Genomic DNA, 16825 nt, shown 5'->3' with positions numbered 1-16825 from the left:
TTAGCGTTTTGAAGTATCTCTGCCAGTCAGCTGTAAAATTAAATGTGCCAGGCGAGCAATTTGTTGTGGAAAGCGAGAAGGATCAAATTGCACTGGCAGGAAGAAATAGCTTTGTGTGCTACTGAAAGGCAAACATAGGGGTGACTTCCCCTTCACAGAGACCTCGTTTCACTTGCAACAAGAAGATTTTTTAATTTTCTTTCCAATTGTATATAACGTTAGTCGTAGGCTGCACAAGAGGCTAGGTATGAACACAATGGCACATTGCATATATGGATGGCTAGGGGGAAATAAGTTTTCATTAAATGAATGCTGCTCATTTAAAACCTGGCACCTCTACAAACAGAAATTCAACCAGATTGTTAGGTCTGAATGATAATACAGGTATGGGATCAGTTATCCGGAAACCCATTATCCAGAACGTTCCGAATTACGGGAAGGCCGTCTCCCATAAACTCCATTATAATCAAATAATCCAAATTTTTAAAAATGATTTCCTTTCTCTCTGTAATAATAAAACAGTGCCTTGTACTTGATTCAAAATAAGATATAATTAATCCTAATTGGAAGCAGAACCAGCCTATTGGGCTTATTTGATGTTTACATGATTTTCTAGTAGACTTAGGGGAAGATTTATCAAGGGTTGAAGTGATAATTAGAATTTTTGTATTAGAATTTTCTAGTTTTTTATGTTCAAAACTGTCAAATTGGACTAGGTAATTGTTAAAATTAGATTAGTTTTTTTTTTAAATTCAAATTCGATTTTTGAAATTTATCATACACAGGCCGTTTAAGAATTAGAATTGAACTATTCACTACCTTAAACCTGCCGAATTGCTGTCCTGGGGTCAATTTGGAGTTGTTTGCAGCCTTCCTGAAATTCAAGTGTTTTTTTTCAGAGAAAAAACTCTAATTGAATTAGATCTGAATTCGAGTCGAGTTTTCGGGTCGATCCTATTCACCCAAGTTTAAAAAATTAGATTTTTTTAAAATAAATTGCAGTTGGTCGAATTTTGAGTTCATGGGAGTTTTAAATAACTCCCATGAACGCAAAATTCGACCATTGATAAATGTGCCCCTTAAGGTATGAAGATCCAAATTACGGAAAGATATATTATCTGGAAAAACCCAGGATAAAGGGTCCTATGCCTGTATAGTCAGATCAGTCGCTGATCATTTGGAATGAGAAGGCACCACACAAGCAAATGTTTGTCAGTTTTTCGCAATAGTTCCCTTCTAATAAGAACTTGCACTCCAGGGAAGGCTACAGAGACCTGCAGCAATGAATAACGACAGAGTGCAGTGTTCAGAAAAATGGCTGATTGTGTTTTTTTGAGGTTTTCTCAAAAGCACAGTTTATAAAGTATTGTTTCTGCGAGTTAACCGTCAATGCTTGCATCTACGTTGAGTCTTTTGTGCAACAGCAACCTCTGGTGTTTAGTTACGGACATGCACCTTTTAATCAACTGATTACTTTCAGACAAGATTATGTAACAATACAGGTATGGGAGAGATTACCCCAGGTCACGAGGATTCTGGATATTCTGGATAACAGTTCTTTCCATAATTTGGATCTTAATAACTTAAGTCTACTAGAAAATCATGTAAACATTATATAAACCCAATAGACTGGTTTTGCCTCCAATAAGGATTAATTATATCATAGTTGGGATCAAGTACAAGGTACTGTTTTATTATTACAGAGAAAAAGGAAACATTTTTAAATTTTTGGATTATTTAGATAAAATGGAATCTAAGGCCTTTCTGTAATTTGGAGCTTTCTGCATAACGGATTTCCGGATCCCATACCTGTACTGTGAATGTTAAATAAATGTATAATGCAATATTAGTTATGATCATGTGCTTTAATTAGTGCACCAAGACCGATATTGATTTTACGTGTTATTTATAAAATATATTATTCCAACACAAAACATCCCAAGGAGGGTCGTGTTATGTTACACCATGTTTCACTTTTCCTCTCTTCAGATGTTCCTAAAGATATTTAGTGGGACCAGAGTGCTGCTGGGTAAGAATAAAAACATGCCAGTCAGTTCATATTGCTCTTTGGACTTCCAGTAGGTCCGACACAGCTTAGGTGTATATTCAATAACATTGTTCTGGATGCAAAATTATTTTATAGTGAAAGTGATGCACCCTCTATACAACAAAGTGGCACAGGTATGGGACCAGTTATCCAGAATGCTCGGGACCTGGGTTTATCTGGATAACGTATCTTTCCGTAGTTTGGATTTCTTACCTTAAGTCTACTAGAAAATCATGAAAGTAATAAATACGCCCAATAGGCTGGCTCTGTTTTTAACCAGGGTTAATTATATCTTAGTTGGGATCAAGTACAAGGTATTGTATTATTATTACAATAATAATATAAAAATAAAAATTTGGATCCATTGGATAAAATGGTGTCTATGGGAGACGGCCTTGCCGTAATTTGGAACTTTATGGATAACTGATCCCATACCTGTACTTCTTTTTGGATCTGGTGCAACTGACCATCCCTATAATAGGTATAACATCCCAAAACCTGAATAATATCCACATTCATGCTTAAAGAGGACCTGTCATCCTAAGAAATAATTTCAAATTCTTTTCTATCATGTTAGTTGAGCAAAATTAACTTTACTTACACTGTATTTATTATTTAAATGTTGTTTCCTTCTGTCTTGGAATTATACAATCACAACAAGCAGGCAGCTGCCATTTTCTGGACATGGTTATTAAGGGAAATTCTGTATCACCCCAAAATCTTGTGTATGCACCAGAATGGGGGACCTAATGTCCATGTGCAGTGCCCTATACAATTATAGAGCCTGAGGAGGGAAGGGGGAATGTGAGGAGAGCAGTGACATGTAGGAAGTGCTGAATGGAAAGTGAAAGTAATTGACTGCCCCTATTCTATGCCACAGGCATAGAGGCGGGGCAGGTAATATTTGATTGACAGTTTAGACATTTAAACACCTTTATAACAGGTATGGATGTTTTAATGAAAAAAAAAATTGGGATTTCATATTTAGTTTGCAAAGGACTTTCATTATGCAGCTTTTTATGTGTAGGTGACAGGTCCACTTTAAGGAGGCTTTATGCACACTTGCTTCAACCGCTCACAAGGGCATCTCATTAAATAAGCTCTGCATTAGCAACTGTAACATGACATTTTGCTTTGAGTTTCTCCTAGTCTTCAACAGTGAAATGTCTGTGTTGTTTGACCAGTTTATAAGGAGCACACATTATCATTTGCATTGTGTGTCTTCAAAGCAATTTGAAGAGCTAAAAAGAAATGTAAACCTTTAGAATAATGTAAAACGGATCTATATTTATATAATTATATATCCAATTGATAACGCATTGTGTAACAACAGCGCCACCGGCTGGTCAGCTTTCTGACAGCACTACAGTTGACCTCACTTGTCGGATGATAGAGAGAGCTGTTCTGATGGGCTCTGTTTAGAAAAAGACATGAAAAAGTTCTACAAAGTTTCTCACAATCACAAAACTGACCAGCTGCAAAGCAGAAAAAAATGTAACTATATAATTTTTAAATATCCTGGAATTAAAAATAAATAATGAAAGCAAATTGCAATTTTACGTTCAATTATTTAAAATGTTTACTTATTATTTAATATTGGATTTAGTAAAACTGCAGGAAGAGCAAGTATTGGGCTAGGAAGTGCTAGTATTAAAGAAGGAGACATCCAATGGGAAGGCTTATTTTGTGTGTTGTATTAATTATGTATGTAATAGAGCAGTGATCCCCCACCAGTAGCTCGTGAGTAACATGTTGCTCTCCAACCCCTTGGATGTTGCTCCCAGTGGCCTCAAAGCAGGTGATTATTTTTGAATTCCAGGCTTGGAGGCAAGTTTTAATTGCATAAAAACTAAGTATAGTGGCAAGTAGAGCCTCTTGTAGGCTACCAGTCCACATAGGGGCCAATCACAGCACTTATTTGGCACCCAAGGGACTTTATCATGCTTGTGTTGCTCCCCAACTCTTTTTACATTTGAATGTGGCTCATGTGTGAAAAAAGTTGGAGACCCCTGTAAGAGGATCTTTGTAGGTGAAACACTACAGTACAGCGTCAGGGTCCACCTATCAACCAATTCTGCCTTAGGCATCAAATATCCCATCTAGCTCAGTGGAAGCTGTGAGAGCTGTACAGCTGTTGTTTCCTTCCAAATACAGTGGCAGTCAAAATGCCCCTTTAAGCTCTTCTTATATGCTCAGCCTGTGATACCATCATTAGTAATCCAGACAGAATCCTGAGTGGGAAGGAGCATAATAAAACATTTCTTATGCAACTAGAAAAAGTGCAAATGGCTTCCCAAAGCGGATGTAATTAACACAAGTTAAATGCTATTTGTTTGGAGTAAACACATTTTTATTCAGATCAGAATAACTATCTATATCTGCACTGTTCAATATATAGGCAGTGTCGCACATTGTGAAGAAAATGCTGCCTTCAGCATTCACCTGTCCACGCACCTGGGGTGGACAAATTACCCATGGGGCAAATACTGGCGCAAAAACAAGGGGGCAGATTTACTAAAGGGCGAAGTGGCCGCTGCTAGCAAAAATTCACCAGAAATCCAATCCGCAGGAGATCGCCAATTTACTATCAGGCGTAGAGCATACCTCCCAACAGAATGAGGGACATAAAGATTTCGTACGGCGAAAAATTTTCTGACCATGCCCATTTTTGTGACCACACCCCCTAATTTCCATGTCCATTTTACAAAATTTGGCAGGTTTTGAAAGTTTGAACACATTTCTGTGGTTTTTAGGTGTTATTACAGTTTTGCTAATGAAGGTAAATTGCTCTTTAAGTTGTGTAAGTTCTTATCTAAAAACCGTTACAAAAGTATGGGAAGTATATATTCTGGATAGTGATGGATGAATTTATTCGCCAGGCTCAAATTCCCTGCGAATTTCTGCGTTTCGCCACCGGCAAATAAATTTGTGAATTTGCAGCTAAAATTTGCCGGTGTCAAAGTCGTTTTGACGCTGGCGACAGTTTCAACACTGGCAACTATTTAGACTTGTTTTGCTAATTTTTCACGGGACAAATCGCCCATCACTAATTCTGGGCTCTGCCAAGACCCAATTAAGTTAGAAACTTTGAATCTTTTTCTGGCAGTTCAGTGCAGCAGATCAAAGAGACACTCGGGACATATCAGTACATATCCGGGACTGTGGGTTGAGCTGTCAAAAGTGGGACTGTCCCGCTCAAAACGGGACGGTGGGAGGTATGGTGTAGAGGACAATTGGCTAGCGAAAGAGACCGCCGCTAACGATGTTTTGCGCCCTTTCGCCAGGCGAATTTTCCCTCAGGTGAACGATGGTTACTCTGTAAATTCACTAAAGTGCGAATTTTCAATAACGTTACCCCTTTCGCCAGTTTCCATCTCCAGCTTAAACCTGGTGAACTGATAAAATGAAGCTACATCCTCCTTAATCTAATGTCAGTGACATCACATCCTGTATGCCGGAAACTTAAAAAAATTATAAAAAATGCTGGGTGTTTTTTGATATTTTAAAATGGGATTATCTTTAAATGTTTTAACTGTTAAAATGTTTGTTATAACATTTTTTTTAACCATTTGAGGGGCATGCTACATTTGTTTTAGGGTGGGCGCATGTCTGGGACATTAGAGGATCTCTTTTGTCTTAATTTTGCTTCCTTGGAAATGTGTAACAATAAGTGGCCACTTCAAGCATTTGCACCAACATCTCTAATAAAGACGTATATATGACGTATATATGACCTATATGTACCCACCCTTTTCAAATTGACCTAAGCGTAAAAGTACTAATGAAGTTTTGGTACATTTTGTAAATAAAAAGAGGGACAAAAAAGTTTTTTTGACCAAGTCCATTTTTGTGGCCACACCCCCTAATTACCATGTTCATTTTACAGAGTTTGGCAGGTTATGAAAGTTTGAACATATTTCTGTTTTTTTTTTTCAGTTGTTACAGTTTTGCTAAAGAAGGTGAATTGCCCTTTAAGCTGTGAGTGTAACTTTTTACAAGGGACCTGTTATCTTATATTGTTACAATTACTTATTTGCTTATTTTGAAATTGTTACAAAAGTATCTTATCAGCTGCTGTGGCTGTTCTGGGCTCTCTGCCAAAAGCCAATTAAGTTTAAAACGTTGTTTCTTTTTCAGGCCTTTCAGTGCAGAGAAAAACTGGACTTTCCAGTAGAAACGAGGGACTGCAAATTGAGCTGTCAAAAGAGGGATGTCCCTCTAAAAACGGGACAGTTGGGAGGTATGTGATTTGTGCATGGAAACAGAGAGCAAAAGTCCCAAAATCATCGTTTGTGCCACAGGATAAATGATTCCTCAGTAGAATGTACAACATAAATGTTTGCAGATACAAGGGGTAGAAATGTCCACTAGTCCCAGCCAGTTGGGTAACAATTACAAGACACAAAATGCTTTAAAGGAACAATTCATTGTAAAAATAAAAACTGGGTAATTAGATAGGCTGTGCAAAATAAAAAATGTTTCTAATATAGTTAGTTAGCCAAAAATGTAATGTATAAAGGCTGGAGTGACTGGATGTGTAACATAATAGCCAGAACACTACTTTCTGCTTTTCAGCTCTCTACCCCCTGAGTTAGTCAGTGACTTATCTATTTACCCAGTTTTTATTTTTATACTGAACAATTGCTTTAAAGATGTGCCTTTCTGTTTTGGAAAATATTTTCATTTCATAACATATCCTGATAAAGGAGCACATCTTGGAGAAACTGGATCAAAGGGAGTCACACCATGCACGAGTCTGTGACATTCCGGACTAAAACCCCAAGACAAACTATGGAATTATCCGGATGCCTCAGCGGGACATCAGGGAGGCCACAGAAACAAATTTCTCTGCAGTAATAGCAAACAAAGGCTTGAAATCATAAAAATCCTGGCAATGCTGGTCCACCAACAGATAAACTCTGAAACCACTGAGAGTTGGAAAGTGTCTTGTGCTACAATTATGTGTAAAGAATTGCATAGGATGGTTTGCTAAACCTGGCACTACCAGACCATCTTACATAAAGAATGGGTTTCAGTTTCACAAAGACATTTACAGGGCAAATTGTTGAAATCCTTGAGTGGGGGAGGGGTAGTAATATTTGGCTTCTCCATTACAGGGGGTACAAGATCTACCCCAGAAGCTGCATCTTTGTTGGTTCACAATAGAACTGTATACACATTGCTGTATCTATAATGTCTGTAATTATGTATAATGATGTACCTCCTCCCATGATACTTTTTGTTTTCAAGTAGAAGCAACTTGCTATGTACATTATTTTTCCGTTTGTGAAGATTCTCAATCATCCAGGTCATGGTATATCTGTAGAAATAAGTCCAATCAACTGGACTTACTGTGTTTTTCTTGATGACATTTCACCAGCCATCCGACTGGCTGTCTCAAACCTGAATTGAATTGGTGAAACGTCTTCAAGATAAACACAGCAACTCCAGTTGATTTGACTTTTTTTTTTTTTTACAGATACATTATTTTTCTGTTTCATTGAAATATTATTTAGGTGTGGTCAAATTTAATTCCGATTCCTGGACGGGTACAACAGAATGTCCTGTCTGCTCTTTCAACCTTCAGGCTTCTCAATAGCATTTTTTTTTACATTCACTGTGAAAGTAACCAATGTAAAATGCATAATGCCTTTCCCCTGAGTTTATATTTTCCGGGATATTATATAATTTTTTCTGGTCTCCTGAAAATTGCTTAAAGGAAAAGTCAAGCCGCTTTTTTATTTTAGTATCCCTGTGTAGCCTACCTTAGCCCCATGTGAACCGCATTAGTTGCGCTTTGAAAAGCGCTCCAGTTTCCCTGCACCGTCGCATTCTTTGAACCATTGCGCACTGACTAACCCGGCGGCCATTTTTTCCTGTATGCGCTCTTCCTGATCAATGCGCATGTGCCAATAGCCCCATCCTTCTGACCTTTTTTAAAAATAGCTTACTTAGATTTTGGCAGTGCAATAGTTAATCTCTCTGCTCCCTTGCTCTCCTCGCTGCAGTCAGATGAAATATGGGCTAGCAGCAGCGGAGCAGAGAGTTAAAACGGCACAATACAGCGCCCATAGCAACAACAAAAGACTATTTTATCTATTGGCTGAACTAAGCCACAGGCGTGTCTTCAGAGGTCACTCTTAATGCAGCTTGATTATTTTGCCGACGCTAAACACAGTCATCTGCGCATGTTCTAGATTTTTTTTGTGAACTGCGCATGTTCGTATCGCCAAATTACAGCACACATTCCTAAGGGAGGGGGGAGAGAGGCTGACAGTGCTGGAAACCAGCCGGAAGAGAAAAACAACAGTGCTTCTTAACGGATTACTTGTCAAGGACTGCAGTGGTCGGTATGTAAATCATGCTAAAAGGCTTTTTTTAGATAAAATTTGTGTTAGGGGAGTTGACATGTCCTTTAATTTTAATGCTTTCCTATAGTCTTGCTCATTTCTTTTTGTATTCAAGGTGTGAGATGTATATTAACTTCTTATGACTCTCCACAATGTAGAAGCAATGAGAAGAATATTAAAAAAAAAAAAAAAAAAGTATCCAATGAGACTTCAACTTCCTTCAGCACCATGCTCACCTTTTACCAATAGACCTATTAGAGGAGAAGGAAACCCCCTGGGCGCAAAAAACCCTCCCCCCCTCCCGTGTGTTGCCCCCCCTACCTCCTCCCGCCCTGGCCTACCTGTCCCGCTGGTCAAATGCCCCTAACTTGTTACTTACCCTTCTGCGCAGGTCCAGTCCATGGAGTTCACAGACGCCATGGGGGGAGAAGGGAGGGGAAGCAACACAGGGGAGGGGGGGGGGAGTTTTGTGCCCAGGGGGTTTCCTTCTCCTTTAAGGTGCCAGGTGCTAAACAATCTAAAAGACACCCTGCTCAGGGTCAAAAAAATCATATTAGCCCAAGGAAACTGTAGCACACTGGTCCAGTTTTGTAGTGTAAAAAAATGCTTTTATTAGCTCAAAGTAGACATCAAAGTTTTGGCAACGTTTCGGGCCACACTGGGCCCTTTATCAAGCCTTGATAAAGGGCCCAGTGTGGCCCGAAACGTTGCCAAAACGTTGATGTCTACTTTGAGCTAATAAACACTTCTTTTGCACTACAAAACTGGACCAGTGTGCTACAGTTTTCCTTGGACTCCTTCAGTACCATGGACAGAGCTGCAGTTCAGTAATGGGACAGGTATGTGAGCTTCTATGAGAGTCACAGTTGGGATCTGTGGGACTGAACACCAATCTCCTCCAGAGATAAAGGGAAAGGATACAGAGCACCCTTTAAATCATCTCATTCAGACTTGTCACATAGGCCCCCTATTGTTCTACTTGTACTAGGCCTACAGATTGTATAGCTGTATCCTTTTCATGAGTGAAAGAACGGAGACTCTGAATAGGATACAGATACGGGACCTGTTATCTAGAATGCTCTTTCTGTAATTTGGATCTTCATACCTTAAGTCAACTAGAAAGTCATGTAAACATTAAATAAACCCAATAGGCTAGTTCTGTTTCCAATAATGATTAATTATGTCTTAGTTGGGATCAAGTACAAGCTACTGTTTTATTACAAATTACATTATTAAAAATGTGGATTATTTGGATAAAATGGAGTCTATGGGAGATGGAACTCTGAAGAAGTGCCAGTTTGGAAGGCACGAAACGCATTAGTTCTATCACTCACTGTTAATGTCACAAAGTGTTGGTTAATAAAAGCCGTCAAATTAATACAGCAGCGATTCTGGATAACTTTGGTCAGCTCCGGACTGCGGGTAATTCTGACCGTATGGGAGATGGCCTTTCCAGAGCTTTCTGGATAATGGGTTTCCGAATAACTAATCCCAAACCTGTACAAACACCACATGTTCTGTGGTGCACTGCACCATGTTGCCCAACCTGCCATGCTGAGGGGCACCAACCCTAACACATGTACTATCCCCAACTTGATCGTATTTGGAAACTGAAGCCTATTTTTTATTTCAAGTAACAACACAATGGAATTCAGGTAGAAGCAGTGCGTTTTTACATACAGAAGTTTTGTACTGACCTGCAAGCGTTGATGTAATCTTTCCTGTGCTCGAGGAGGAAATCCTTCAGCTTGCCAATGTTAGTGATCTAGGAGAGAGAAAGGCCTATGAGCTTGACTGTGTATAGACACACTTAGAACGTATAGCTCCACAATGATCCCTGGCAATTCTTTGGAAAAGTATGCATACATGTCACCCTCAAAAAGAAATGGTTATTTTAACAAGAAATGTTGTACATTATATTTTGTGCTTCTGTACCAGCCCAAGGCAACCACAGCCTTTTAGCAGTAAAGATCTGTGTCTCCAAAGATGCCCCAGTAGCTCCTCATCTTCTTTTCTGCTGATTCACTGCACATGCTCTGTGCTGCTGTCACTTACTGAGCTTAGGGACCCACTCACAATATACAGTACACATAGAATAGAAATGTCACAATATAAGGCTGATTAGTAATTAACACAGATAATTACTACATGGCAGCACAGAAACCAGTGCAATTAGCATCAGAATTTAATAATCAGCAAACCTGTAGCATCAGCTTATATTACAGGGGAAGCTCATTTTCTGCTGGATAATTAGTGACGAGCCCTAAGCTTAGCTTCTCAACAGCCAATCAGAGCCCACTGAGCATGTGAGTGTCACAGACACTTTCCAAGATGGTGACCCCCTGTGACAAGTTTGAAGTCCTTGGTCATTGCTGCTATTGACAAAGTTGAAATTTTAGGCTGATGCAATAAGTTCAGTATATAAAATATGCAATTTTTAGGTAAATTAATTGATAGGGTTTAGTTCTCCTTTTAAAATGAGTTGTAAAATGATCATAGCGTTATGGTGAAGGTAGAGTTGCAGATTATAAAGCTGGCCACACATGAGCACCATTTTCCCACCTAGAACAGTAGTAAGCTGTTTAATAACCGGTTCATTTAAGGGGCCCTAATAAGTGAATTGGCTGACCAAACCCTTGGCAAAAGGAGAACAGAGACACTGGCCCTATAACAAGCATCACAGTGTGTATTTGGTTACCATTTAGGCTTGCCTTTGGCCACATAGCCTAATTGTACTACACTAAATCTGGCTCATGTGATTAGCTTGGCTCTTTGAGAAAGTGTCAATAAAGAATAAGCCTGCCTTCTGGCTGTATAATGGAGAAAAGCCCAGGTGCCAATGAGCAGATCTTTAGCCACCCATGTGACACCACATCAGGCTGACGGGCAAATGATCACATCACATGTAGGGTCAGTACAGGCCTGCAAGCCATAAACCTTCGCAAGCCTACTGTTCTCCTTGGATAAAAAGATTTCTTATCCTGCTGGATATCTGCACAAGCCCCACTCAGATTGTGATTGGGGTGGGCCAATAGCCTGCCAACTTGGCAGTCTATCCCCCACATGTAATAAAAAGCACTAAGTTTGCCCAGGAGCAGTAACCCATAGCAACCAATAAAATGTTTGCTTTTAAACAGATAACCAGTAAATGCTTACTGCTGATTGGTTGCTACTGGTTACTGTACCTGGGCAAACTTAGCACTTTTTATTCCATAACCCCATACTCCATATCTGCAAATGTATGGACACTTTTATACTGTATCATCATGCCACCCACAACTGCCTGTAGTCCACCTGTAAAATCAACATCACACTGTGTGTTCCCTTCACAAGCGGAGATGCCTTCCCAGGTGTACTAACCATGCATGAACGGGATTAGCCTGTAATGTGCAAAAAGGTGGATTTTAGGCAGAAGAATCTTGTCTGTGCAATTTCTAGACTTTTTCAGTGCATCTGTCATTACTCCAAATGTGTCTATTATACACCTATAGCCACAGAATTATGCACCTGCCCTTCTATGATACTGTATCTATAAGTACAATAGATGAGAAAGGTTTTTTTATTTTACATCCAATCAAAAGGTTTTAAAGGAAAACTATACCCCAATATGAATACTTCAGCAACAGTTTATATCAAATTAAGTGTCATATTAAAGAATACTATCAAACTGGACTATATATTTAAGTAAATATTGCCCTTTAACATCTCTTGCCTTGAACCACCATTTCGTGATGGTCTGTGTGCTGCCTCAGAGATCACCTGACCAGAAATATTGCAGCTCTAACTGTAACAGGAAGAAGTGTGGAAGCAAAAGACACAACTCTGTCTGTTAATTGGCTCATGTGACCTAACATGTATGGAATGTTTGTATGCACTGTGAACAGTAGGATCCCAGGGGGCGGCTCTTGTTTTTTAAAATGCCAATTTTCTATTTAGTATTACCCAATGGCACATACTACTAAAAAAGTATATTATTATGAAAATGTTTTTTTTTACATGAAGCAGGATTTTACATTTCAGCTGTTTTACGCAATATATTATTAGAGAGACCTACATTATCCGGGGGTATAGTTTTCCTTTAACAGAGACATACCAGAGCCATATGCAGTGGTATTTAAGAGACATATGTACTTAATAACCCAGTGACAATCTCCAAGAGACGTTTTAGGTGAATTTTAAGGTGCTATGTGTATAATGTGCTACAGAAATGCAAGAAATATAAGAGTAAAGGAAGTTCAGACATTAGTCTGTGCTGAACTGGAAGGAAGCAAAATCGCCATACGGCAATGTCATGGGATTACAGGACTGACTTACAAACATGAAATGAAGTGGAAGGCATTATTCAGTGTACTCGAGAGTTTAGCAATGTGCCGCTACACTACAATGAATATGGCCACAAGTGGGCGCCAGATATCTTCAGAAAAGCTTACAGTTTAGAAAGAACGTAAAGAAAATTAACAGAAAACATACATTCAACATCTAAACACAAGAGAAGAATATACTGCCAGTATTGGCCAAGATTCAGCCTGATGCTTTCCTGACTTCTCAGACCAGAATCTGTTTGTATAGATCAGTGAATGCAATAAGTCATTGACAAAAACACAGCCCAAGCTCTTTTATGGGTAAGGTAAACTACCTTACCTTTAGATTGTAAGCTCTTGCGAATAGGTCCTCTAATGCCACTGAATTTGGTGGTTAAATTATTTTAAGACCTTTTTTAAAGAACTGTGTAACTTGCTGGCGCTATATAAATAATGATAATGATGCATTAATATCTATTATTGCTAGACATATTTACAGTATATAATAAAACGGACGGCCAACATAATTAGAGGCAGCTGTCTGACTGTTACCATAAAGTGACACTGTTCATTAAATGTTACTTTAAAGGGATACTGTCATGGGAAAAAAAATTCAAAATGAATCAGTTAATAGTGCTGCTCCAGCAGAATTCTGCACTGAAAACCATTTCTCAAAAGAGCAAACAGATTTTTTTATATTCAATTTTGAAATCTGACATGGGGCTAGACATTTTGTCAATTTCCCAGCTGCCCCAAGTCATGTGACTTGTGCTCTGATAAACTTCAAGCACTCTTTACTGCTGTACTGCAAGTTGGAGTGATATCACCCTCCTCCCTTTCATCAGCAGCAGCCAAACAAAAGAACAATGGGAAGGTAACCAGATAACAGCTCCCTAACACAAGAACAACACTCAATAGTAAAAACCCATGTCCCACTGAGACACATTCAGTTACATTGAGAAGGAAAAACAGCAGCCTGTTAGAAAGCATTTCTCTCCTGAAGTGCAGGCACAAGTCACATGACTAGGGGCAGCTGGGAAATTGACAAAATGTCTAGCCACATGTCAGATTTCAAAATTGAATATAAAAAAATCTGTTTGCTCTTTTGAGAAATGGATTTCAGTCCAGAATTCTGCTGGAGCAGCACTATTAACTGATGCATTTTGAAAAAAAAATTTTCCCCGATGACAGTATCCCTTTAAGGTCGTGTTTTCTGATTTAGGGACTCCAAGTAACACTTACAAAAGCAGACCTATCAGAAAACATGACCTATAACTAACACTTAATGAACAGTATCATTTTAAGGTAACACTTCGGAAAACAAATTGCTCAGAGTGCCATCCCGCCGGCGGGAAGGCAGTACGGGGAGATTAGTCGCCCACAAGAAGAGGAGATTTGTCGGGCGACTAATCTCCCCGAATCTGCCTGTGTGCCCTGATCCTAATACATCTTCTAGGAAAGGGAGCTCCCTGAGAGAGGAACAGATGCTGAGAGAGAGATATAGTGCAGATAAACTTGATTATTTCAGAAACAATGCAGAATTTTTATTGATTGTATTTACAAAGTTTCATACTTGAGTACGAGCAAGCGTATATTAAATTTTCATTTTAGAAATAGTTTCCCTTTAGTTTCAAAATTACGGAAAGATCAGTTATCCAGAAAACCCCAGGTCCCTAGCATTCTGGATAACAGGTCCTGTACTTCAAACAGCACGCTGTAGACTAGACTGCCTTTTCTCGGCTCTGCTACTCGCCCTATACTCCTATAAGCCTTTGCGTGCAGCTTCTGATGAGAAGTAACAATAAGGAAACAAAACTCGTTTACAGCATTACCCAATTGCAGTACAATGTTGCAGTGGTTTAGCAGCTCCCGTCATTCTACCTTTAAAAATGTGGTGACTTGAAAGATCAAAAACAATTATGGGGGGAAATGCGTAATTATTTCAAAGGGAAACTATTGCTTTTAATTAAATCCATCAAGTTTTCCATCGCTGAAAAAAAGGGGGTTAATGTCATTCTAGCCAGAAGGCCAATTTTTATCCGGCAATAGATCGCTCATTTTTTCCTTGAGCTGATCTTTAATTGAAATTCAGCAGTCATGTAAGTGGCGGCAATTAAAACAAAAAAACGAAGGATGTGATAATTGGCCGGCGTTTTCTTGGTCAATTAGACTGTACTTTTCTGTGCGTTCACAAAGCCCAATCTCCTGTATCACAATGACAACTGTCTCCTTTCCAAATCATTTGTCTCCTGGGGCACACGCAACGGGGCTTACATTTCCCAGACAAAAGTTGGGTTTTTTCAGACCTGGGCTGCAAAGAGCAATTGATGGCGTAACTTAAAACGCTGGTGCTTGAGCAACATCTAAACAATGGGCTACGGGTGGCCATGTGGGGAGTGAGGTGTAGTTTAGACTCAGGAGACAGTCAGCCTGGCTAGCTGTAATCTCATCATCACAACTGCTGCCTTGTTCTGCCTCTGGTTTGTCTCACTGAAATACCATAGAAAGGGAAAGGGGGGAAGAAGACAAGAAAGGGACATGAGATAACAAGCATTGTTACACATCGCAAAGATCTTGCAACACAGAGCTGGGAAGGCAACAACGGGGACAGAATGAAACAGATACCTCAATGCTTTTCATCGATTCAGAAATAGAAAATTGACGTGTAAAAGGGGGATTTTTACTTTAGCTTCTAGCTAGTTCACGTAGACTAGCTGCTTTTTCCCCCTGCAGCTTCTGGTTAGAGAAGAAATGAAAACGATAGGGTTAATGGCATGTTATTGGGTGACTGGTGCTGCTGTTCCTTTAATGAACTTATAGTTAGGGACCACCTAATAATGAAAGAGTTTTAAAGTTATTAAGTGTTGTACCTGGTAAAACTGATCTGTCTGCTTGTGGCACAGTTGAAATAGCAGATGACAGATAAGCTCAGGAGAACACCATTATTTGCTAAAGAGCTTATCTGCTCTGTAACCTTAGCCTTTTGGCCTGGTGCACAACAGATCACCTGTTAATGCCTAGGTGCTGGAACAAACAAAACACATAATATTAAAGCAACAAAAGTAGTCCGCACTCAATAGGTCTTGTGAAGTGAAAAAATGATTTATTCAATGTTTCGGCTCCCGTACACAAGCCGTCCTCAGGAAGGCTTGACAAAAAAAAAAAAAAAAAAAAAAATTATATATATATATATATATATATATATATATATATATATATATATATATATATATATATATATATATATATATATATTTTTTTTTTTTTTTTTTTTTAAAGTCTTCCTGAGGACGGCTATATAAGTATACATGGGGAGACAAATCACATAATAAATATATACAGAATTATAGGACAAAGAGCTTAAGTGAGAATAATCACCACTAGTGGTGGTAATCAAATTGAAATTCAGGCATTTTGTTCTCAGCGTATATCAACTCACTAAGAACATGCGTCAAAATGTCCAAAATCACCAAATTACCAAGAAGGGGAGTTGAAATGCTTGAGAATTCTTGGCTGAAAATATGGAATGCTATCTAGTTTTCCCACTGACGGTTTCCCCTTAATTCTAAGATTAAGTTTCCTTACTAGATAATTCCTGTCCAATGGCAGAATGCAGGCATCATTAGGTATACACAACTTCAAAAGGAGTGTGGTCACCCTGAATACACAGCACTTTACAAGCAATTCTATTACATGATTTAATACTCACTTATGATTGCTTTCCTGGGTAATTACTAACATTACTTCTCAAGCAGAACATTTTCTCTCATTTTGTCTTCACCACCAGTCTCTGCCTTATTCCTACTCAACAAAAGTTGAGCTCTTGAGGTTTTACATTGTATTCAAAACAGATACACTCGAACCCCCATACCCCCATTTTACGTTTTTCAGGGAATCAGAAAAAAATGGTGTAAAATCCAGGAAGATGTAAAATCAGGGAAATGTATTATGCAGAATATATAGGTGGGACCACAAAACAACAATGTAAAATTGAGGTTTCACTCGAATAGGAAACAAACCAAGGATGTAGGAAGCCTTTTGCTGTAACAACCTGTAGGTTTTTTTTTGTTACCACTACCTGCTACAAGTGTGTAATCCCCACATATTCCTACTTCTACTTCTGTCCT

At 38.9% G+C, this 16825-nt stretch overlaps 1 protein-coding gene across 1 annotated transcript in view; it reads right to left on the bottom strand.

Annotated features, from left to right (window-relative positions):
- Positions 1 to 16825, bottom strand: part of stx18.S (syntaxin 18 S homeolog) — a 108459-nt gene that overhangs the window by 50865 nt on the left and 40769 nt on the right. The window contains exon 2 of the mRNA XM_018243043.2: positions 10095 to 10162. Within this exon, the coding sequence (XP_018098532.1) occupies positions 10095 to 10162 (68 nt within the window). The remainder of the gene's footprint in view (positions 1 to 10094; positions 10163 to 16825) is intronic.

The sequence above is a fragment of the Xenopus laevis genome, chromosome 1S (genome assembly GCF_017654675.1).
Source record: "Xenopus laevis strain J_2021 chromosome 1S, Xenopus_laevis_v10.1, whole genome shotgun sequence".
In the NCBI taxonomy this organism is placed as follows: domain Eukaryota; kingdom Metazoa; phylum Chordata; class Amphibia; order Anura; family Pipidae; genus Xenopus; species Xenopus laevis.
This window is presented reverse-complemented; position numbering and strand designations above follow the sequence as displayed.